The sequence below is a fragment of the Salvelinus namaycush genome, chromosome 7 (genome assembly GCF_016432855.1).
Source record: "Salvelinus namaycush isolate Seneca chromosome 7, SaNama_1.0, whole genome shotgun sequence".
NCBI lineage: Eukaryota > Metazoa > Chordata > Actinopteri > Salmoniformes > Salmonidae > Salvelinus > Salvelinus namaycush.
The window spans coordinates 15,969,452-15,993,941 of record NC_052313.1 but is presented as its reverse complement, the minus strand read 5'-3'; the positions used below and the strand labels follow the sequence as shown (position 1 = coordinate 15,993,941).

The 24,490-nt window shown below is 42.7% G+C and overlaps 1 protein-coding gene across 1 annotated transcript in view; it reads right to left on the bottom strand.

Moving 5' to 3' along the window:
* Positions 1 to 7,187: 7,187 nt before the first annotated feature.
* The window catches only part of LOC120051023 (sodium channel protein type 4 subunit alpha-like), a 158,403-nt gene continuing 141,100 nt past the window's right edge, over positions 7,188 to 24,490 (bottom strand). Inside the window, exons 20-27 of the mRNA XM_038997609.1 lie at positions 21,907 to 22,080; positions 19,218 to 19,340; positions 16,737 to 17,009; positions 13,192 to 13,245; positions 12,844 to 12,985; positions 12,627 to 12,727; positions 12,135 to 12,405; positions 7,188 to 10,308 (exon numbers count right to left, since the gene is read on the bottom strand). Coding sequence (XP_038853537.1) covers positions 9,050 to 10,308; positions 12,135 to 12,405; positions 12,627 to 12,727; positions 12,844 to 12,985; positions 13,192 to 13,245; positions 16,737 to 17,009; positions 19,218 to 19,340; positions 21,907 to 22,080 — 2,397 coding nt within the window. The 3' untranslated portion in view covers positions 7,188 to 9,049. The remainder of the gene's footprint in view (positions 10,309 to 12,134; positions 12,406 to 12,626; positions 12,728 to 12,843; positions 12,986 to 13,191; positions 13,246 to 16,736; positions 17,010 to 19,217; positions 19,341 to 21,906; positions 22,081 to 24,490) is intronic.

Below are 24,490 nucleotides of genomic sequence, written 5' to 3'. Positions count from 1 at the left end.
CCTACAGCGCATTTTCTATATTAGCGGGTTAGGGTCGGATGTGGGCCTCAGATTTTCACTTTATCACATATAGTTGGCCGTTGAAGATGGGTTATTAGCAAATGCGGGTGGGTGCGGGTGAACAAACCACTAGCTGACCACTAGCGACTAGCCATCCCCCCTTTAAAATGTCCAACCCTTCCATCCCCAATACCACCCACATCAACCTTCACTGACAGCCCAAATGAGGCACACAATTTCTCCTAGTCCCCATCCACTCTCTGACCAAGACGCCACATCAGTCATATCACTTTGACATGAGAAAGGACTCCGAGACTGACACAGTGCAGTATGGGTTGGATGGCACATACCGCAGGCCAGCTCTTATGCAACAAATAAACTATGTAGGCCTACATACTGTAGCCCGAGGCCTTCACGGTTTCTGTTGTCTAAGGTTCATGTTAAAGCATATCACTATACGAAACGCACACAAGTTATTTTGATTTAATGACCATTCAGAGATTAGAAATGAGAGGTTGACTTACAATGCCTGATTGACTTGTTAAGCATTTCAGCCATCACAGTCATACAGCAGAATGGTTGGTATGTCACATGGGGATACGTTTCAATATTGTGATGTTCAGCTATATCTGCTGAGCCCCTCATGCCCCCATTGCTGATTGGTTAAACTCACTGCTCGTGTTGAAATACCCCCACGGACCCGTGCCATGAAATTGCTAGCTTTTCTGTGGCGCAGCTGGCTACCGGTGTTTCGAGAGTCACTTGTGTTTGCAAGAAAGACGTCCCAAGATCTTGTCTCAGTGCGAGCTCATGAGGGCGGAAGCTATACTGTTATACTATAGGTAATTTATACCGTGGCAGCACGACCCCGGTTACATATACATATGCATGTATGTGCGTGAGAAGCGTTGGGGGCTGGGCGATGTTTATACACCTGACATAACGAGGATACATAGTCCTGACTCGTGCTGTGGCAGAGTGTGTGCGACAGCACTGTCTGATTGATAGGAATGAGCCGGGGCAGGTATGGTAATAAGCACCGCGTCTTAACCACAAGACAAACAGGTTACACACTGAGCCAAAGTGACAGCTGTCACTGTGTTTTAATGACAGACACAACCCAAGGTGACCACCAAACAGTCAGGTGAGATGACTACATGGGCAGTGTTTACATTACACACATAAATACGTCATATATATATGGGGCCTGTTTCCTGGACCCAAATTAAGCTTAGTCCTAGATTAAAAAGCATTCTCAAGTAAGAATCTGCATTTAAAATGTATTTTAGTCCAGGACACAAAGTGTCTCATAATTTGTAATTTTGTACGTTTACAAGAAAACAGCATGGTCCTGCATGTGCTTAGAATTTATTGTTTTGACTGTTGAAAATGCCTATGAGTGTCACGTTCCTGACCTGTTTTCCTTTGTCATGTATTTGTTTTAGTTGGTCAGGGCGTGAGTTGGGTGGGTTGGTCTAGGTTTGATTTTCTATGTTGGGATTTTGTGTTCGGCCTGGTATGATTCTCAATCAGAGACAGCTGTGAATCGTTGTCCCTGATTGAGAATCATACTAAGGCAGCCAGGGTTTCACTTGTGTTTTGTGGGTGTTTGTTCCTGTGTCAGTGTTTGGGCCACACAGGACTGTTTCAGGTTAGTCACGTTTGTTGGTTGTTGTATTTTGTAGTGTTTGTTGTTTTCCCATTAAAATATGAATACTTACCAATCCGCATCTTGGTCCGATCCATGCTCCTCCTCGTCTGAGGAGGAGAACGACTACGACAGCCGTTACAATGAGTGCTGATCTAGAATCAGTTTTGCCTTTCAGATCATAATGGATAAAAGAGGGAGTAGTATTAATACAGGTGAATTATTTTATCATTTTATTTCACCTATAGTCAAATAAAGTTGAGCAAACCGAAGGGACTGAGGCTTTCTAAAGGGCTTTGTCCTCAGATGATACCAGGTCATCATGGAGGAACAGCTAATCTCTCTCCTGTACAAACACTAATCTAATAGAAAGCATCAAAGCAACTTCCTTCCCAACGACACTGATGAGGACATACAGTGAGTGGGTTGCCAGGCTAACGTCAACATTTCCGCCGCTGTCTGTCACTTGGCAAGGCTACGCCACATGTCTCCCGTACAGCGTGTGTGTGTTTGTGTAAAACAGTAATGAAAGCCAGTGATGTTTACTGTAAGATCTTTTAGGTTCAGATTCTCACTGTGGGCGCCATCTGCTCCAGGTTGTGGATATGGGTATGGGTGCCTTTCTCATTCACTGAAAAACACCCTGCAGAGGAAAATATTAAAATCCCTTAGGGGGTGTTCCAAACCGGGTATTCGCCACTGTGTGTGTGCATGTGCGTGCATGTCTGCGTGCGTGTGTTTCCTGTCAGTTTGTGTGTCTGTGTCCTGCCAGTGGTTGAGTGTGTCATGTACGTTCAGTCAGTTCACACAGAGCCCATGTGTCGATATTGTCCAGGGCATTTAGACATTTACCAGGCCAGGGTCAGATTAGGGCACAGACAGTTCTTCACATCTTTATTGCAGGGGTGCGTCCAGGCCCTAAGCGAGATTTGTTTGCCCCCAACCCCTTCCACCTCGAGGACAAAACATTTGAGTGTTTTTATAACACATTTCCTGCAATTCTACATATTTTGCGATGACGTATGCCACGTTAATGATATCTGAGTGAGGTCGATATTCGGCCATGATTACTAGAACTTCAGATGGCTGACGAGACTAACTGACCAATATAAACATTGTTAGCTAATTGAGTGACTGTCAGTGACTGACATAACAAGGGAAAAAGTACTGATGCACAACCAAATTTCGAACTTATGTTTTTTACTATTCTAGCTCTCAACAGTAAGTTTCTTAAAAAAAATTGAGATATATATAAAAAATATATATTTTTTGGGGGGGGGGGGGGGGGGTTGAGGGCCCCCTAGCAGCCTGGGGCCCAAAGAGTCTGGTCATGTCGCTTATGCCTGGAGTCGGCCCTGGGCGCGTCTCAATAGTCTACAGTGGCTTCCTTCAATCTTCTTCAACTGCACTGATCTGAAACTACAGGATTAGGTGAAAGCAATATGATTGATGCCTTGTAAGGAGTTGCTTTCACCTCGCCAGTTCTTTCCCAGCAGTGGAGATTCATGAAAAGAGAAAGTGAGAAGAACCTATTTTAGACTATTGAGATCCATTCCTGGATTAGCCATGGCCTGAAACTAGAAATTGGATCACTGTTGAATTACAAAACGGTCATAATAGTACAATAACAACATAATTGACTTCACAATTATGCATTTTGTTCTACAATAACTCCTGTCCTGCAGTTAGTTGACAACTCAATATAGATGTCCTTGTTCAGACAAATAGATTATTTTAAATATATTCTCCTCATAACAAGCCTCATTGCAGAAGACGTGAACATGCTCTGAGTAGCATCAAGGGCATTGGCTTATTTACCTTGGTTACACAACTAGGTTTCAGGCAAAGAGAGACGCAGATTATTTCACGCTCACAGTGTTTTTTTCTCTGCTCATATGTTGAGGACATCTGGCATTCTTAAAAAAAAAAAGACAGTGAGAAAGAGAGAGAGTTTCTGTGCAATTTTTCTTTTTGGTTCTCCATCTCAACGAGTCGGGGGTGCGTCTGAATTGGCACCATAAAACCTAAACAGTGCTACTTTTGAAGTCCCTCAATCCAGACAAAATACTCCAAGGTCTGTCCCCAGTGGAGGTTGACAGCTGGGTGTATGCATGTGCGCGTGTGTGCGTGTGCGCGGATACCACAAGAATATTAAAGGCAAAAAAATGTGACCAACTGTGGACGTTTTGTTGGTCCCCACAAGGTCAAATGCTATTTCGAGGGGGTTTAGGGTTAAGGTTTGCTTGCGTGTGTGTAGGGCTGTAAAATTGACAGGACTAGCAATTATAGAAGTAACAAACAAAATACATCCGTTTTGACGAAATAAAATGGTGTGCACTTACAGCACTGTTATTATAGGCTTTGATCACTCATATCAGGTGTATGGTCTCATGCTGCACAAGTTACTACGCTTCATAAACATCCACATAAGATCTTTTTTTGAAATAATGGTAATTGCTTAAATGAGAAAAACATAAACAGTGAATTCCTGGTCTTCTAAACTGCAAAGAGAAGAAGTGGAGCCAGAGCGATGTGCTGTTAAACAAAGCCCTGAACAGAAGGGGGCCTTTGTGCCCTGCGTCCAGGTGTCAAAGTCGATCTGCTCCTCTTCTCCGGCACAGAACCCATCTGAAAGCATCAGATCACAGAGATAGCAGCATCGCTCCGCTTTCGTCCTGCTGATCAGACGCAGAACTGTATGCCATGGTATGGTTAAGTCCACATACATAGGCACATACAAATACAAGTACACACACGCACAAGAAAACACAACCACACAACACCCAATACACAAGATATACACATACTGTATAATCTAGAAGCACACACCTGAGTACACGCACATCAGCTTACACACACACACACACACACACACACACACACTTACTTATATAATGAAAGCTCAGGTTGTGTACAATAGCAATAAGACTTTGGGCAGAATCCAGTCAAACATGCAATGTCTTGCAGTATAAAATCACTGTCCTTGCACACGTGTATCGTACTTGGAAAACCATAAGCAATGACGAGTGAAGGTTTTTCTTTTTACAGTAATTACAGATGTGCATTCTTATTATCCTCAGAGAACCTCAGCGTCATCCTCTGTGATTTTTCTGACTACAGGAAGAAGAAAAAAATTCTATATATGCTACTGTATAAATACTGTGTTTTACGCTTGATTGAATTGAGCCCGAAGACAGGTTTGGGATACATTTTGACTGACTCCTTCTTGTTGCACATAACGATATGCACAGCACAATGAAAATAGGCTTAGACATTTCCTCTAATGTTTTTAACATCCATGCAAGACCAGACTTTAATGTAATGTTTTTTTCTGCAGTTTCTGTATTATTGGCCCTACTTTAGGATTTGATCATCTTAGGTAGCCTAAGTCCCTTTCAATCTGTGTTGGGGAAGAAAAAAAAATACTGATACCAGAATTAACCCAACTGATTCCAAATTACATCATCTCTTTTGAGGGTTGGTGGGAACATCTGCATTGTAGCCCTGGTGGGGTTTCTGCTTCAGTAGCCAATCTTCCTTGTATAACCAAATAGGTTGCGTTTAGACAGGCAGCCCAATTCTGATCTTTTCCTAAATTAACCAATTTGACCAATCAGATCACCTCTGAAAAATATCTGACGTGAAAAGATCTGATGTGATTGGTCAGAAGACAAATTAGTGGGGAAAAAGATCAGAACTGGTCTACCTGTCTAAAAGCAGCCATAATAGAGACATGTAATACTTACTGACAGCCAGTAACCTACATCATAGTAGGTCACTTGAGTTGATGTTCTGAGCTACTGTAGCATAATGCTGCATCCCTTCTGTATGCCAAATCCAAATGTCTTCTTCATGCTGCGGAGTCATAGTACAATCCATCGCATTCCTCTCAACATAATGCCACTCTCATTTGCCAAAATGAATATTGCTTGCATTATACTGTACCACATACCAGCCATGGGTTCAAATAGTATCTGTTTCTTTCAAAAGCTTTGAGCGTTTGATGGAGCCTGTCTGCATTGCCAGATGGGATGAGCTCGCACTTGAGCTCGGACTATCCCATTGTTCCCATTGCGCTCAATCAGGTGCAGCTAAAGTATTTGAAAGAAAATATTTTCACCCAGGTCTGCCAGTACTAGTGATGAGCGGGTTGAGTCATAACCCCAGTCAGAGGTGTGGGGCTGGTGGGTTTAGGGTCATTAAATATTGGGGGTTGAAAACAATACCTTTTAGAAATCCATAAATGTATCATTCTTTTACAGTTTATATCTATAGGCTACAATGAGTTTTTCTTTTATCATTTTTGACTACCTGGCACTAATGGGTAAGCCTATAAGCTTTACGGCCTAACTGTACGTGCGCCAAATAGCCTACACGCCAATCGCCAAATGCTTTGGGAACTGACAGAAAATGTTAACATGATCCATGTAGGCAAAAGGACAATGTTTGAGTTTAATTCAATTAGAGAAAAGCTGTGAAATGGAGAGTTGAAAATAAAGAGAAAGGAGGCCCAGAAAAGTCATGTTTGGGAAAGATTTGTCAAAGTGTTTAAAGAGGATGATAGGAGTGTCTGTTATGTTGTGTGATGATTGTGAGGCGCTATACAAATTCGACAGTCACAAGATGGGGACTTCAAATAGGCCTATGGCACGTCAAGGGAACTGTAGCCTACTGTTCAGACGGGTTAAATGGAAACTGAAATCCGGACACTGACTGTAGGTCTATAACCTCTCACAGAGCCTTAATATTAACTCCTGCAGAATTAAGCATTTATTGAAGTTAAATTATACTCCAAATGTAGGTGAAAGTTTGACTCGGAACAGGAGTGGAGAAATAGGACTTGTTTCTTTCAGCATCTTGAGAGAATGTGAATGCCAATTAGATACCATCTGTAGGTGCATCATCTTTATCAGCATCATAGAAGCTGATAGTATTTCAACCACATAAAATATGATTCCAAAAACATGTTGGGTCGTTTTCACAGTTTTCTATTTCGTTACAACCGATCAAACTGATGTAATTTGGAAATTTTGCACAGAAAATCTTTCCAGTTTTTTGGGGTTGAGTTATTGCATTTTCTCGCTGGTCCCTAAATGTATTTGCTGTGTGAAAGAAGCAGAAGCATTCATTCTATTGATTTATGACATTATTCTGGTTAGCAAGGGTTTATTTCGTCTTCTAGGGCAACATATAATGACAGAAGAGAAGCTGCATGTATCTAATTATGGACAAGTTGACTAACAAATACCGTACCAAAATGTCAGAAATTATCAGCAGAAACATTTCTAAATCAGACAAAAAAAATCCTGCACCCCTGTAAAGAAATCGTTCTGCCATCTCTGGCTGTAGCTTACAGCGCATGTTCTATATTAGCGGGTTAATGTCGAGTGCGGGCCTCAGATTTTCACTATCACATGAAGTCGGGCAGTTGCAGATGGGTTATTAGCAATTGTGGGTGGGTGCGGGTGAACAAACAGCTGACCCGCGCACCACCACCACATACATGACTCTGAAATCAAAAGAATAATCAGTGATATTGTAGGCTTTCTCATTTATTTCACAGGAGGTTGTTATCTTAAATACAGAGGCATGTGTTTGCAACTTCCTAAAAAAAATGTCAACTGAAAGTAGTAAAACTTATTCCTAAATAATATTTACTGCAATGGGGGCTTCACTGAGGCACTGCATTGTGGTTGAGCAGTGAGACATGCTCTGAGAATAATCATTATAACAACAAAACGATTATACACTGACTGCTGAGAAGATACCTGTTGTAGGTTATTGCATTTCTGACAGTTTATAAGAATGAAAAATAAGCATTTTCTGTGCATGTCTTGGATGTTCTTCTGATGAAGCAGCTCTCGTTATGATGAAAACAGTACATTTATGACAGAGATGTGCAGAGTTGACTTTTCACCATGACATTTTTGTATAAAAATGTCCCACCCAAAAACGAATAGGATCGCTCCCGACTTTTAAACATGTTCCCCAACGTTCCCAATACAAAGCATGCAATCAGAAATGTCTTTAGAAAAGTCCCCGTAGACACTGGTAAATAGCAGTGCGATCCCAGTCACACACCCATGGCATCTAATGGGAGAACGATGTGAGTAGAGGTCCATTTAGAAACAGGACAGGGGTATATACCAGGCACACACTGGATCTATTGCTACAGAAAACAGCCCTTCAACACACCTGCAACCATAACCTGAAAATATATATCATATTAAAGTTGAGCGGTGTCCTTATTATTATTTGAGTCAAATAGAAACCAGTGTCAGTGATATAGTTGAGAGTAGGCCTAAGCTATGGGTAACCAAGAGAAGCTGAACGGTTTGTAGAGTTCAAGCAAAAAAAATGCTGTACAAACTTTGACCATTTTATCCTAAATAGTAGTAAATTATTGCTAAACACAGTTTGTGCAAAATAGATAAATAATTGTTTTTCAGTCTTGAGCGCGACGTCTCTATATGATGCAGTCAAAACATGCAAAACACACTTTAAATAAAAAATAAATAGCACGATTATCCGTCCGACTAATAGTGAATATGATCGCTGATGGTCATATAAAATATATAGCCATTGGGGCAGTTTTAATCCTACAGAAGTTATGGAGAAAAAGAAATCTGTCAATCGTAACCATGAGATAGATGTAGGTTTGATTGTCACATACAGATCATGGTTACTGCACTGCTTCTTAGCTTTGTGTAACTAGGACCAGATTGTTATGAAAGAAAAACAACTAAAATGCAGGGCCCTCGGATATCCCGGGATATCTTTACGTGTAAACGTAAATGCAAAAATGCTCAAAATAGTTCAAATACAATGTGGTAGTACTGCAATTCAGAAGAGGCCATGTTTTTTTTCTTACTCTAAAAATATTTTAAAAAAAAATTATTGTACTGCTATGAAAGACTGGTAACATCAACAATGTTATACTTTACTACGAAAAATTGTATCCCTTCGTTTTTTTCTTTCTCACATCTCACAGTTTGAAAACTATTTATTATAAGTAATTACACCAATAATAGTAAGACCTTTAATGAACTCATAAGGTCAGGCATACTTTGTAAATATTGATAAACTGTATTTCCTTCAGTCTAATAAATTATTATTACATCAGTGATATAATTGTTGTGACCCTGCAGAGGTCATTCATGCATATTAACTGTGAAGCAAAGTTGACATGAGCAGGGTCAAAGGTCATCTAGCATTTACACACACCGCCTTTGTGTACTCCCTCAAAGCATGTTCTCCAAAAATAAATAAATAGTTAGCCTTTTCTCTATGAAAACCCCTGCAGATTCTCTGGACAACCACAAGTACTAAACCAGTGTCATTTGAGCTATGTTACATTCGGTAAACAAAAAAAAGAGAGAAAAAAGCATTTCCTAGTTGCCATTACAGAAATGTCTCGCGGTCTGGTTCTCTGTCGGGTGCGGGGCAATGTTCCCTCAAGTCACTGTTCCTGGACTGTTCGGAAATTAAAACTTGGAAAAGTTCACTAGTCGCCCGTGTGACGCTGTCGTAAGACGGCGGAGAGGAGGTGGAGGACAGGGTCTCCATCAGCTCCATCTCAGGCCCCCCGTAGTGCTCCTTGATCATGGAGGCTATGAGGCCCTCTTTCTCTGGAGCGGTTCCCCCCTCGCCCGTGGGGCTCTGCGTCAGACTGATCTGCATTGATCTGTACAGGAAGGAGGCTTGCTTCATTTGCCTCCGCACCAGATGCCTGCGGTAGCACCTCTGGATAACAGCGGCCGACACATCTTCCTGCTTGCGCCTCAGTGTGGTGGTGATGGGCTCGTAGGAGATCTTGGACGGATTGGCCATCATGAACTTCTCCTCCATCTGCTGTTTGAGAGCATCCATCTCGCCCGACTCGCCCAGCACGCGCTTGGTGAAGGCAAACAGAATGTCCAGGCAGTGGATCTTATCACCGCTCACCATGGGCAGGTCCATGGAGATCAGCTTGATCTTGTTGGGCTTGCCGATGCGCAGGGGCTCCGACAGCGTGTCTGCAAAGTCTGACAGCTTGGCGTACTCTATGAACTGCGTGGCTTCCGGGTCAAACTTCTCCCACACCTCGTAGAACATCTCGAAGTCGTCCTCGCTCAGCGGCTCGGTGCTCTCCTCGGTGGCCACGCTGAAGTTCTCCAGGATGATGGCGATGTACATGTTGACCACGATGAGGAAGGAAATTATGATGTAGGTGACGAAGAAGGTGATGCCCACCGAGGGGTTGCCACAGTTGCCCCGGGCATTGGTGCCTGTGTGGATGAGGTTGGGGTTGCACTCTTCCGGAGAGTTGTTGAGGATGGGGCTGAGCAGGCCGTCCCAGCCTGCCGACGTGGTGATTTGGAACAGACAGATCATACTGTTGCCGAATGTCTCGAAGTTGAACATGTCGTCGATCCCTGCCTGCTTCTTGACGTAGGCAAAGTTGGCCATGCCAAAGATGGCGTAGATGAACATTACCAGGAAGAGCAGGAGGCCGATGTTGAACAGGGCGGGAAGGGACATCATTAAGGCAAAGAGTAAGGTCCTTATTCCTTTGGCTCCGCGGATGAGTCGCAGTACTCGTCCGATCCTGGCTAATCGAATGACTCTGAAAAGAGTGGGCGACACAAAGTACTTCTCTATGATGTCAGCGAGAACGATACCTGGAAGAAAGGAGGGGAAAAAAACATGAATGAGATCTCTGTACTTCTAATAAACCATCATGAACCATTTAACAGCATAGAGTAAGGTCAGCTTTTTCACACACATTTTACATCATTTAGCAGATGCTCTTATCCAGAGTGACTTACAGGAGCAATTAGGAATAAGTGCCTTGCTCAAAGGCACATAGACAGATTTTTCAACTAATCAGCTCAGGGATTGGAACCAGTAACCTTTTGGGTACTGGCCCAACGCTCTTAACCGTTAGGCTACCTGCCACCCCTACACACTATGTACCCATATCTTATAAAATTAGGTTGACAATTGGTAACCAGGAGTGAATTAGGCTGAAGGAGAGGTTCTCCTTGCCATCACTATTAAGCTTTGTTCTCCTCCATGTAAATTCCAGCTTCCCCAATCTCACTTACCAATGAGCCCATGATAAAGGCTTCCACTCTTACTACAGAGTCTGTCTGCCCTCAAATGACATTCATGTTGCCTCCCAACCCTCTCACCCCCACAACCAATTTACCATCTGTCCCTGATTTGTGACCCTCCTCTCCCCATGGAACAAGACTGTCACCTGAGATGGATTGGAGACGGGGGTTGGGACCCACCCTTTAGAGCCATATGTCAAGCCCCCAGCCCCCCCACCGACTACAGTCAGCTGATGCAGCACCTCAATCACTCCCAAATCACCCCCACTGACAGCCCTGATTGCTAGGATTACCTTCACCTCAACAGGGGCATCCTTGTCCACACACATCAGTTAGCATGGGGGCAGCTACTTAGCTTCAATCTATGTGCTGGCCCTTTGGTTTGCTTCAGTTGCCCCCCCCGGGGCAATGCAGAACATATATGTTCACAGAACGGGAAATTTGTTTGGCGGATACTGAACAGAGGCTATTACCTACTGTAAGCACAGTGCCCTAGTTTCATCAGATATAGCCCCACTTACTTTCAATGACTTGATTGACATGATAGATAACCTTGCCAAATGGACACTAAAATCTTGGATGATGGCCAAGGTGTATTGTCCGTTGCATTGAAAAACACAATTAAGATTCTGAAATGTGTTCTTTGAGCATGATATTGTTTGGAACTAAATTCAAATTATTTGTAATCTGTTGTAAATTTGAAGGTCCCAAGCTAAATGTCATAATCTGTGTATGGGCCAGCTAGTGACGTGGAATTCCTTGCTTACAGACGGGTTGGTTGTTTAGCAAGTATGTGAGCAAGTATGAGGCAAAACAGACGGGGTTGGATTAGATTTTTGACAACATGTAAACTATATTTAGTCTCCAAATATTTATTGAAAATAGAAATACATTTGCACATGGAGCACTTGTTGTCTCTCAAATACATTGTTACAATTGTTGGTTAGCTAGCTAGCGAATTTGAGCCATATTAGCATTGACAGGAAATCAGTCAAAACACCGCAAAACAAGACATGGTATCAAGAACAAGATAAAACTAGCTGAAACGAGCCACCTAGGATTCCCCACATGGCAGCTTCTTGTCATTGTTGCTAGCTATCTGACCGCTCAGAATCATAGCAAGGCACAGCTTCCAGCCCCATCGATGCGCATGCATTATTTTTGTGACATTGTCAGCCAACGCAAGGTCATGTGATCAACTGTAATACCCAAGGACACCCAAGGACACAGTGACATTAGAAGAGAACTACAAACCGTTGGCCAGACATCAGGTACATATATCTACATATATCAACCTTATTCCAGTATAACTGCCAGTTGATGAACCCATGTAATTACATTGTAATGAGAATAATTGAAAACCTCTGATTAAGCCCAAGCAACAGACTCACCAACGATGGAGAGGATGACCACCACAAAGTCAAAGATGTTCCAGCCAATGGTGAAGAAGTAGCACCGCAGCGCCACAATCTTTATGAGGCACTCGCAGGAGAAGATGATGATGAAGGCCAGGTTGATTTTGTTGAGGATGTATTCCATGCGGGCCGGCTGCTCGTCCGTCTCCACCATCATGGTAATCATGTTGAGAAGGATGAGGACCATGATGATGATGTCGAACGCCTGCTTGCCCACCAGGTCGAAGAAGAAGCCCTGCACTTGGTTCTGGGAGAAGAGAGGAGGAGTGAGAAGTGGGTGAAAAGCCTTTTTGGAACCCAAGAGGCTAATACACTAGGGCGAAGAAAATTAAAGGAATAGTTCACTTTATTTAGGTTTTAACTTATTTTCGACTTATCTGGGGTGTTATCGAAAACAAGTTAATACTTTCAAAGAAATTATCCCTTTAATAAGATCAAGAAAGTAGGGTTCAATTAGCTCCAGCTTACCACTGGCCTTGGAATCGGTTTCTGAGGCTTTTTAGACCCTAGCTTCTTCATGGCGTTGTAATATTTTTTCTGTTCCTCTGTCATGAAGATGTCTTGCCCACCTAAGTAAAGAGACACCCCTTTTCTGTTATTTTCACTGTGAAAATAACACTTTTTTCATGGCAGGTATCTGGTTTGTTCACATCAAACCATTTGTTGGCCATGATGCTTTTGATACTTATCTTTCGTTTCTGCTGGTTGAAGTTGTCGATGATCACCCCGATGAAGAGGTTGAGGGTGAAGAAGGAGCCAAAGATGATGAAGATGATGAAGTATAGGTACATGTACATGTTCACCTCTCTGATAGGCTGTTCCTCCACCTAGTCCAGCCAGCGGAAAAAGCAATACATCATTCAGTTACATTTTTATCAGTTCAAATCTGTCTTATTCTGGTAAATGTTATTGTGATATTGCATCAAGGCATGGTTATGACAAAGACAGCCATTAATGAAAATACCAAAGCTCTATGTACCAAACCCGTTCGATAATGTGATACAAAACAAGTACATTGGCGTTTAATACTTACAGCACGAGAATCCACTGCTGCATACATGATGTCCATCCAGCCTTTGAATGTAGCCTTGTAACCAAGGACATAAACTTCAATGAGCATGAGGAGGTAATTAGAGGAGGTGTGCCACTATTATCGCCATATAAACACATGCAGAGGACAAAAGATGCATTTGTATACACAACGTTCATGCAGTAAAAGATGTTCGCTTTTGACATCAGATTTGAAGATACACTACATGACCAAAAGTATGTGGACACCTGGTAGTCAAACAACTCATTCCAAAATCATGGGCAATAATATGGACCAGCTTCCCCCTTTGCTGCTATAATAGCCTCCACTCTTCTGGGACGGCTTTCCACTAGATGTTGAAACATTGCTGCGGGGACTTGCTTCCATTCAGCCACAAGAGCATTAGTGAGGTCGTGCACTGATGTTGGGCGATTAGGCCTGGCTCGTACGGGGGCAGATGGTGAAGAGTGATCTAGAAAACGCATGTCAACTGCTGCAGACTCCAATGCGGGCAAGCTTTACACCCCTCCAGCCAATGCTTTGCATTTCACATGGTGATCTTACACTTCGAACTCACCTACAGCGTCGTTGCGCAAAATAGTATGCAGCATCATCTGGATATGTATGCAACAAAAGTTCAACATTCACCTTCCGCTACTATTTCTGTCAAGCCGTCTACACATACAGTTTGATGCATGCGTTTGATAAATCCAACATATGCACCACACCGAACGCACTGCAACTGGCTCTGCAACTGGCTCTGCAACGCAATTCTGTGAGGCAAACGCAGCGTTTCATTGGAAATTAATGTAATTCTGGTGTACCAAAATGTTGTCAGCGTGTTCGAAGCGTTAGGCTTGTGTGCGGCTGCTCGGCCATGGAAACCCGTTTCATGGAGCTCCCGACAAACAGCTCTTGTGCTGATGTTGCTTCCAGAGGCAGTTTGGAACTCGGTAGTGAGTGTTGCAACTGAGGACAGACGATTTTTACACGCTACGCGATTCAGCAATTGGCGGTCCCGTTCTGTGAGCTTGAATGGCCTACCACTTCGCGGCTGAGCCGTTGTTGCTCCTAGACGTTTCCACTTCACTATATCGGCACATACAGTTGACCGGGGAAGCTCTAGCAGGGCAGAAATTTGACGAACTGACTAGTTGGAAAAGTGGCATCCTATGACAGTGCCACGTTGAATGTCACTGAGCTCTTCAGTAAGGTCATTCTACTGCCAATGTTTCAAATCAAATTTGAATTGTCACATGGGCCGAATAGACCTTACCGTGAAATGCTTACTTACAAGCTCTTAACCAACAATGCAGTTTTAAGAAAATAAGAGTCAAGAACATTTTTACTAAATAAACTAAAGTATAAAAAGTAGCACAATAAAATAACAATAAGAAGGCTAAATAGACGGGATACCGGTACCGAGTCAATGTGCAGGCTACAGGTTAGTCGAGGTCATTGAGGTAATATGTACATGTAGGTAGGGGAATAAAGTGACTTTGCATAGATAATTAACAGGGAGTAGCAGCAGTGTAAAAAAAATGCAAATAGTTGTTAAGGAGCCTTTTGGACCTAGACTTAGTGTTCTGGTACCACTTGCCGTGCGGTAGCAGAGAGAACAGTCTTTGACTTGGGTGGCTGGAGTATTTGACCATTTTTTGGGCCTTCCTCTGACACCGCCTAGTATAGAGGTCCTGGATGGCAGGAAGCTTGGCCCGAAATGATGTATTGGGCCATACGCACTACCCACTGTAGCGCCTTCTGGTCGGATGCCGAGCAGTTGTCATACCAGGTGGTGATGCAACCAGTCTCGATGGTGGGGATCTGGGGACCCATGCCAAATCCTTTCAGTCTCCTGAGAAGGAATAGGCTTTGTCATGCCCTTTCCACGACTGTCTTGGTGTGTTTGGACCATATAGTTTGTTGGTGATGTGGACACCAATGAACTTGAAGCTCTCGACCCGCTCCACTACAGCCCTGTCGATGTGAATGGGGGTGTGATCGGCCCTCCTTTTCCTGTAGTCCACAATCAGCTCCTTTGTCTTGCTCACGTTGAGGGAGAGGTTGTTGTCCTGGCACCAAATTGCCAGGTCTCTGACCTCCTCCCTATAGGCTGTCTCATTGTTGTCGGTGATCAGACTTACCATCGGTGCGTCATCAGCAAACTTAATGATAGTGTTGGAGTCGTGCCTTGCCACACACAAATGGGTGAACAGGGAGTACAGGAGGGGACTAAGCACGCACCCCTGAGGGGCCCCTGTGTTGACGATCAGCGTGGCAGATGTGTTGTTGCCTACCCTTACCCCCTGGGTGCGGCCTGTCAGGAAGTCCAGGATCCAGTTGCAGAGGGAGGTGTTTAGTCCCAGGGTCCTTAGCTTAGTGATGAGCTTTGTGGGCACTATGGTGTTGAACGCTGAGTTGTAGTCAATGAGCAACATTCTCACATAGGTGTTCCTTTTGTCCAGGTGGGAAAGGGCAGTGTGGAGTGCAATAGAGATTGCATCATCTGTGGATCTGTTGGGGTGGTATGCGAATTGGACTGGGTCTAGGGTTTCCTGGATGATGGTGTTAATTTGAGCCATGACTATTCTTTCAAAGCACTTCATGGATACAGACGTGAGCGCTACGGAGTGGTAGTCATTTAGGCAGGTTACCATGGTGGTGGTCTGCTTGAAACATGTAGGTATTACAGACTTGGTCAGGGAGAGGTTGAAAATGTCAGTGAAGACAGTTGTTCCAGTTGGTTTCCTATGGAGATTTCATGGCTGTGTGCTCAATGTTATACACCTGTCAGCAAATTGTGTGGCTGCAATAGCTGAATCTACTAATTTGAGGGGGTGCCCACATACTTTTGTATATATAGTGTATATGTTTGTATTTCCAGCCTCTGGATTTTTCCAAACTGTGACACAGAGTGGGGGAATCTATCTTTCCTTTAAGGAAGCCCCCCCCCCCCCGCCCAGAGAAAAACACTTACAGTCTGTACAAAATAAATATTGCATGTGTGTCATGTTAGAGCTATGTTTTTATGAATGGCAGCGGAAAGGACTTATATGGGCTTCCTCCTAACTGCATGGAGTGTCTTTCTAGAGGAAGGAAAAAGGAGAGTGAGTGGGGAGCCCCACTTCAACACAAGTGAGTTCTTATCAGCGAGAAATCACGGCGGTGGGCCTTTTCCCTTTGGTCACGGGTTATTACTGGCTTTTGTGAATGACTGAGGGTCAGACTATTTCCAGATGCAAATGGGAGGTTTGCATGGAGGCAAGTCACAAGAAGGTGACAGAAAGGAGCTAAGTGAACTGTTGCTAGGCTACCGCGCCAACTAAGTTAAAACGAAGAATGAAGTGCACTCTCGCTGATCACACAATTCTCTGTAATGGCCCCCGTCGCTGCTAAAAATAAGAGCCTAGCGACTTGTTGATTGATTCGGGGCTCTCTGGACAGACAAGGTGGGCAGCGACAAAAAGTATAAAGTACAAAGTGGGAGGAAAGAACGTCTCAAACTGTGAGGAAAAATAAAAGGAAAGGGGAAAAAAAGCCAAACTCACAACTTGTAGGAGTGCAAGGTAACCAGCGCCCACGTTGTCGAAGTTCACTTTGACTTTAGTCCAGTAGAACTGCGTGTCGTTCATGGCCAGGCAGTCGGTCTTATTGTTGATCACGGACACGTTGTGGATGTAGCCCGTCCGGTTGACGCAGCGGCCGTACTTGCCGGCGAACAGGTTGACCCCCATGATGCTGAAGATGAGCCAGAAGATGAGGCACACCAGCAGGACGTTCATGATGGACGGGATGGCGCCAATCAGGGCGTTCACCACAACCTGTTTCCATGGAAACACATCAAGTCAGGTATCCATCCGGCCCCCTTTTGCTGTCAAGTGCCACACTTCATACACGACAGTCACTCAATCAGAGAAACTCAGTGTCTACATGCTTATGGTTCAATTCACCTACCCTAAGTGCTTACCCAATCCATATCCCCCCAAAACACAAAATATCAAACCACTCAAACAAAAGAGATCCTAATGAAAAGATAATAATCAAACCTCAAATTTCCAAAGTTCATGCAAACTAATGAATCTGGCAAATGAGATTATTAAGAGTGTGTGTCTTATATTCAATCAGGAGCAGCAGCAGCTTTTCAAACCACCCTGGTACGAGATTTCCTGGTTGAGAGGAAATGAGTGCTGAGCCAGGAGATCCTGAGTATCACAGCTCTAATGGAACCAGTAGATAGGGGGTTTAGCCCCGCGCATCCCTCAAGAGGGTGTCACAAAGAAATCTGCTGCTCACTCAGACTCGCGCCTCTGTATAGCCGGGCTGCACTTCCACTTTGCGTTTACCACTGAGTAGTGGACCCAGCCATTTTAAAGCAGTGTGACGCCTAATCCCATTTGCCAGATTTACAGTGGCGGAGAGCAGCGAGCTCGGCGGACATCAGCCCCCCATTTCCGACAGCATGCAAATTTCATGGGCAGGAATTCAAATTAATTCCAGTGGATGTCAGGGGAAATGATATACATATTAGAGGCCACAAGCTAGGCTGACAGGTGTCGACTTAGAAAACGAACACTGTGTAATGGGAGGGAACAATAGCCCAAAATCCTAACTATAGTGTGCATGAAATGTTCAAGAGGGTTTAAGGATGTGCTTTAGGGAATGAATAACGATTATGGAAATGTTACGGGCTAAACATTAATCGGAATATCTGAACACGGGGATGCATGCAAGAGAACGTGATAAGAAAAGTAACAGCTAAAACAAACATTGGAACAGCAGGGATAATAATATTAATACTGTCAGAAGTGAGCAACAACTTGTAATGTAATATCACAGATAAGTATAGACGTGAGAAAGGATGGAAAGATTTGAATGAGATAATTAAAATACTCCATACTAAGTGGATTAGGCATGTACATGAATAATACTGCTATATTTATCAGCTTTTCTGGTAACACTACATAAATGTGTCCATATTCCTGCGTAATAACACTGTAATTCCCTGTAAGAACATTGATTTAGTAAGAACTGGTCTATCTAACTGCAAACTTGTAATTACAAAAAATGCTAAATTCCATTACCAAGCAATTTCTCAACTACTACGTAATTACACTGGTTTTCTCATTAGACACATACATGTGCAATCTCTCCTTTCAAAAGAATCTATCAAAGAATCTAAGGAAGAAATCGTGTGATGATGTTACATGTTAGAGCCTAGGGTTGAAGAATTGACATGAAATGTAATACTGCTGGAGAGCTCTAAGACTGCAGTTGTAATTCAATCTATCTACTTTATTTACTCTGCTCAGGCACTTCAGTCTATCCTCATAATTATCTGAACCATTATGTATAATTAGACATTATAGAACTAGACATGATTTGGTGCATCGAAGGTCCTGAAAGATTTTAAGGATCCAACAAAAATGGATGCTGATGCTGTATTTGACATACGTGTTACAACAGGTGTCTGTCAAGTATTTACTTGGTAATTATGTGGTAACAATAGGCCACTTTCTGTTCTAACTTCAGTATGTTGTACACATTTTATACTGCCTGTTTTGATGATTCCCAAATGATGATGTAGGGCCTAATGATCATTTCATCAAGAAAGCTCTATGTAAATAACAGGTATAAAAGACTACAAAATAAAGCTTAATATGAAATAAAGCTTATCCAAATTGATAAGTCGGATAATGAGGTAGTCATGTCAGGTAGAGGGGAGAGTTGAGGGGAAATATGAAAACCAAATTATCTCTTTGTGCTAATATTGCCACTTTGTGCTAATATTGCCACTGCCAGCTCCAAGGGAAAGTATGTCAAGGGATTAGTGGCATTAGCTGGAGAATTGGATTTGACAGCATTATAACACTATAAGTGGAGAGATAAAGTGGGGAAATATTTGGAGAGTTCTGAATAGTAACTGCTGGTAAGGGAAAGAAAGGGTGGCAACAGAGGTAGAGAAAGTGATGATGAAGACGGTTTGAGGACAATCGGGAGTTGATGAGTCAGAGAGGAGAGACGACTCTTACCCGCATGCCTTCAAATCGGGACAGTGCTCTTAGCGGCCTCAGAGCTCTGAGGGTTCTAAGTGATTTGATGGCAGCAAAGTCCGAGTAGCCCAGCATGTTAGCTACTAGACTCACCAAAGACACCTAGGTGTGGACAGAAAGCGCAAGAACCCACATGGTTAGGGGGGCTGCCACAACCTGTTCAAAGGAATCACGGTACACAGAACCTGAAAGGGAACACTGGACCACCCTGGCGAGTCCCTACTGTTAGCAACAGCACTAAGGGAAAAACGGGTAGTTCATTAGACTCCAAGGTGTGTTGTCACCCATCGAGGACGTCTATCTGCTATTCAAGGGAATATAATGTTAAAATGAGTTTATTTCATAGCTGAAGAAATGAAGAGGCCTGTTAACAGACTTTGAAATAGAAATAGGACTGTTAAAGACCTCTTCTTGGATCTGTGTAAGAGAGGGAGGAAGAGAGGTCAATGAAAAGTGAACCTCAAAGCCAACCAGAAAATACAACTCTAGGTGTCTACTGTGGATGGTCGTGGCGGTGGTCAGCAGTCAAATCAGGCCTTACCCTTATGCCGGCAAAGCGGGCCACCGCTCTCAGCGGGCGCAATGCTCGCAGGGTCCTTAGAACTCGCATGGTGCCAATTTGCTCTATATTGACGGCACTGGCCAACAGGCCAATCACTGATATCTGTGTGAATCAAATTATAGTTAATTCAGTGAAAACAGATACTTACTTATTTACTTACTTACTTGCTTATTTACTTTTAAATTAATATACAGTACAGACTTATTAAATACACACAGGTTTCTACACAAGCAAACGTTGCATGGAGCAAAGAGGGTGGTTTTGTACTTTTAGCCCCCCCAAAACCCCTCACAGCTTCATATTCAACTGCCCTCCAGACACTATATGAGACTAACATCACAATCAGATAAATAATATTGTCAAAAGTTCACAGACATCTGCACTTTGTCATGTTGTTTTAATGAATCACCGATTCAAGAGCAGGGTCTTTTTGAGCTTTTATGCCTCGGAGTGTAAGAAAACACTTGTAATCATTTGTTGAACATGAACTGTAGAGCACACTGAGATAAAGAGGATGAACTCATTCGTTATCCTCTTGCCAAAGGGGTTTGGTACTTCAGCACTTGGAGATCTTTTGGCATTACACATACTATTTCAGGATGCATTAAAACACGTTGTTGAGGAGGCTTTCAAAAGATTCAGCAAGCGCATGTACACATTGGGATTCCCCCTTCACTTGTCACATCTATATCAGCAATTTAGAATATTGAATCACTTCACTCAGGAGGGAACTATACAGATGTAGGATCTCAATTTGATCCCGCTGATGCAGGAGAACTTTCCTGCAATTCAGGAAATGTTAAACATGTAGTGAGTTTTAAAAAGCCTTCTAAAAGTGTAATTTCCAGTTTAAAATGTCAGACTTTATTTGTTCTAACTAAAAATGTATCAACCCCTACAAAAATGTATATTCATTTTAATCCACATAAATTGTTTCCTGCTGTGAGAAACTGGTCAAATTAAGATAGTACACCTGTATACAGCATGTCTCCATTATTTTGGTGGACAATAGGAAGACATGATTTTGAATGGCATTTTCTTGAATGCCAGCTTTTCAATTCACTTCATCTCACATTTACATGAAGAAAAGGCAATGTATAGCCCTGAAGAAACACAGGACAACATGGCAAATTAAATAGAACAACTTCTACTGCAAATCCAAATCAAAGACACAATAAGATATAATCTATCATTATAAATAGACCCAACTAGCTATGTATGGGGAATATGTATTGACTGGGCAGTTTTCATGGCAATGATAAAACATGAAGCCATGCGGGAGACATTTCCCGGGGAGAAACTGCTGTTTACATCTGTCTAGTCAGCTCTCTCTCCCTCCCTCCCTCTATTTCTTTTTCTTCCCTCCCCCGCTTCCCTGTTCACACTCTCTCCCTCCCTTTGTGCGGTATGTCTGTGTGCAGAGAGCAAACACTAATTGCTCAAGCCTCTCTCTCTGCCCAAAGATTCTCTGCCACAGACCAATATGTCCAAACTACTGACGTGAACTCACCTCTCATGTTTCTCCCTGAGGATAGTGGTAACAAACATCATGTAAATAAGTGACGTATAAACTCAGGGCTTTGTGGGTCGCTAAACTCGCTACAGGGTTGTGCTGTTTGGACAAAGAATTTTTGAGAACCGCAGTAGGTCGGGTGAGAATTCATCTCGTCCTGCCCAGACAGTATCTGCCAGTATACTTTACATTATGAAACGGTTTCCAGCACACAGATTAAGCCTATTCCCGGACAAGAATCTCCATTGAGCATCCTGTCTGGCAAGACAGCTAAATCACCCAGAAAGTGAAGTGGCTCAATAATGTTCAATGTTTTGGAAACTATTATTGACAAAGTAAAACAAAGGCACATCAGGATTCCACATTGTCCATGTCTCAAAACTAATTCAGGGATTTCAGAATACACTCGACAAACAGATCAAGCTCGATTGATAATGCCTGGACAGATTACACACGACAAACTGATCAAGCTCGATTGATAATGCCTGGACAGATTATACAACACAATCAAGTGAAGTGGGCCGCTGCTTGAGCAAATTACATTATCATCTCATCATCATGTCTGAGGGGTTGGAAATAAAAGTTGTACTTACATCCACAATCAGGAAATCCAGCCAGCACCAATAGTTAGTGAAGTACTTCTTGAATCCGTAGGCAATCCACTTGAGGAGCATCTCCAGGATGAAAATGTAGGTGAAGATCTTGTCGGCGTACTCCAGCACCATTTTGATCACTTTTCTTTGTTCAATGTAGATGTCCTCAAAGGCCTTGTGAAAGATACAAGAGAGACGAGTCATGATTAGGGACTGCTTTTTAAATAGTAAATGAGTCTCATGTTGTAATACAGTGGAACGCCCCTAGACTCATATTCACTCGGCAATCAATCGTACATACATATTGATGAAGTATCACGATGACATACTTACTGATTATGCAGCAGTGTCTCATTCTGACCACTGGACAGTATGCACCAATGAGGGAAGTCTACACGTTATTGTCCAAAAACCCTTTCAGTAATTTCATTTTACAACCGGGAAAAAGGGTATGTTTATATGCTACAGTATATAATAAGGCTGCAATGTTTGCATCACAATTATTATAAATATTACCCCGATAATAAAGTTGGATGAAAACAGGGAATTTTGCTTATAATAACATTTCACGAATGAGGGACTTTGACCTCTAAAATGTCTAGTAATGTATAATGACTAGTTTCAAACATCGTGTATGCACATCCAATGACTTGCAGGTGCTGGGTACCAAAACAACTCCTGAAATAATAGATACTCACACACTGATGAATGCCCCTGTTCTTTATTGTACAATGTTTCAACCCAAAAGGTCTTTGTCGGGCTTATTCCACATGAAAAATGCAGTGATATTTATAGTTTCAACATAAGCAGGTGATACAAGGTGTGTCATTAATTAGACTTTGTCATATAGACACACGTTGCACAATACAACAACAGGAGCATTCATCAGTGTGTGGCTATTCTTTATATTATAATGACTAACATACTTCATACAGAATATGCCTCTGCATGGTTTTCTGTAACAGAAGGAAAGTGCTTTCAGAGAGGGGAAAACAACAAACAAACAAACAAAATGGAGGGATTTTGCTGAACAAGAGCCCTATCTAGCTAGACGCGTCATCATTGGAAACTGTTTGCTCTGCTCTCGTGAGCTCGGCCACCAGGCTCCCTACATTAACGTCACACGGGCACAGACCGGGTAATACCCAGGAGAAACAACAATCTGCTTGGACAGAGATGGAGCGGGAGGAGTAGGAGGACGGTTGCAGTATGGGCTAGGGGTCAGGGTGGAGGGGAGATGCCGGCACTGGTAGAACAGCTGAGGTTCGGGCTCCGACCAATCCGCTGCTAATTAGGAGGAGAGCTGAGAAGGCTTGACCAATCATTGACCTGACTCCCCTCAGCTGCATATCTGCTCATGCACTACATCACTGAGGAGGAAGAAGAAGAAGGAGGGCACGGGCAGAGGCAAAGAAAAGCTGCACCTCAACCAATCATTCCTTGATTCTGTGTGTCCAATTTATTGCAATAGAAACTTTATATTCAATGTTTTCATATACACCACAGTTTTGTCTTATATATATATTCAATTTTGCCTGCTTTAAATTATCAGCTAATTCTACCATGTTGGGCATTTCATGCCTGCCAACCTTGGTGTTAGATTGTAATAGCAGGTGAAAGAGTCACTGACCTTGTTTGTGAGCTGCACCCTGGAACAAATGCTGTGAGTGTTAGTCCTTGGAGGGTTGTAGGGTGCTCTCTGGGAAATAGTGTATGAGGGCTCATGCAAAAAACACCAGTCAGTGTTAGTGTTATTACAACCTAAGACCAAGGTTAGCACATCACGCACGCTGATCAAGAGTCGGCCATCCATGTTGGCATCCGCCCGTCATCAAATATGGGACTTTGTGACTATTATTTTTTTGGTACAAAGTTTATTGGCTGACTTTCTTTTTGATGAGATTATCTTATTATTATCTTATTTAATAGCTTCGATCTTAGAGTAAATCAATGACTGTGGAGAGAAAGAGCAAAAAAAAGAGTAACAAACAATGTTCCCTCACATTCTTTTTGTCACTGAACACAGTTCAGGTCTGCGGAGCGCATGCTTGAATATTGTGAAAATGATGTGTTACTTCTGGCTCGCGTTTACTGTGAACACTGATGCTGTACCGGCATTAAATTACAGTTTTAACAGTGGCCAAGTAGGCTACTGTGGCTATTTGATCATAATGTAGGCCTACCAGAGTGGCATACCATCAAAAACAATGGAGAAAAATGCATTCCATAACATTTTAACATGGAAATAGCTGTTCTGTCATTCAGCCTACAGTAGCAACCAATGTGTGGTGTTCAATGCCTACATTCCATGAGCCTTTTGAAAAAACAAAACATGCAGGGCTTGACATTAACCTGTTTGTCCACTTGTCCTTCAGACAAAGAAGTGACTGAAAATGTTCTGTTTGATGCAAGAAACCACTTTCCAAAATAAAATAAATTATTATTACCATTCCATTATTACAGAGAATCAGACAATGATGCTATGCTCTGCCTATTCGCTAGCTTAGCTTATTCAAGACTGTCTCAAAATACAGCACTTCCCCTTTAAGACATATAAAAAACCTTAACCTGACTCACTTTTCAA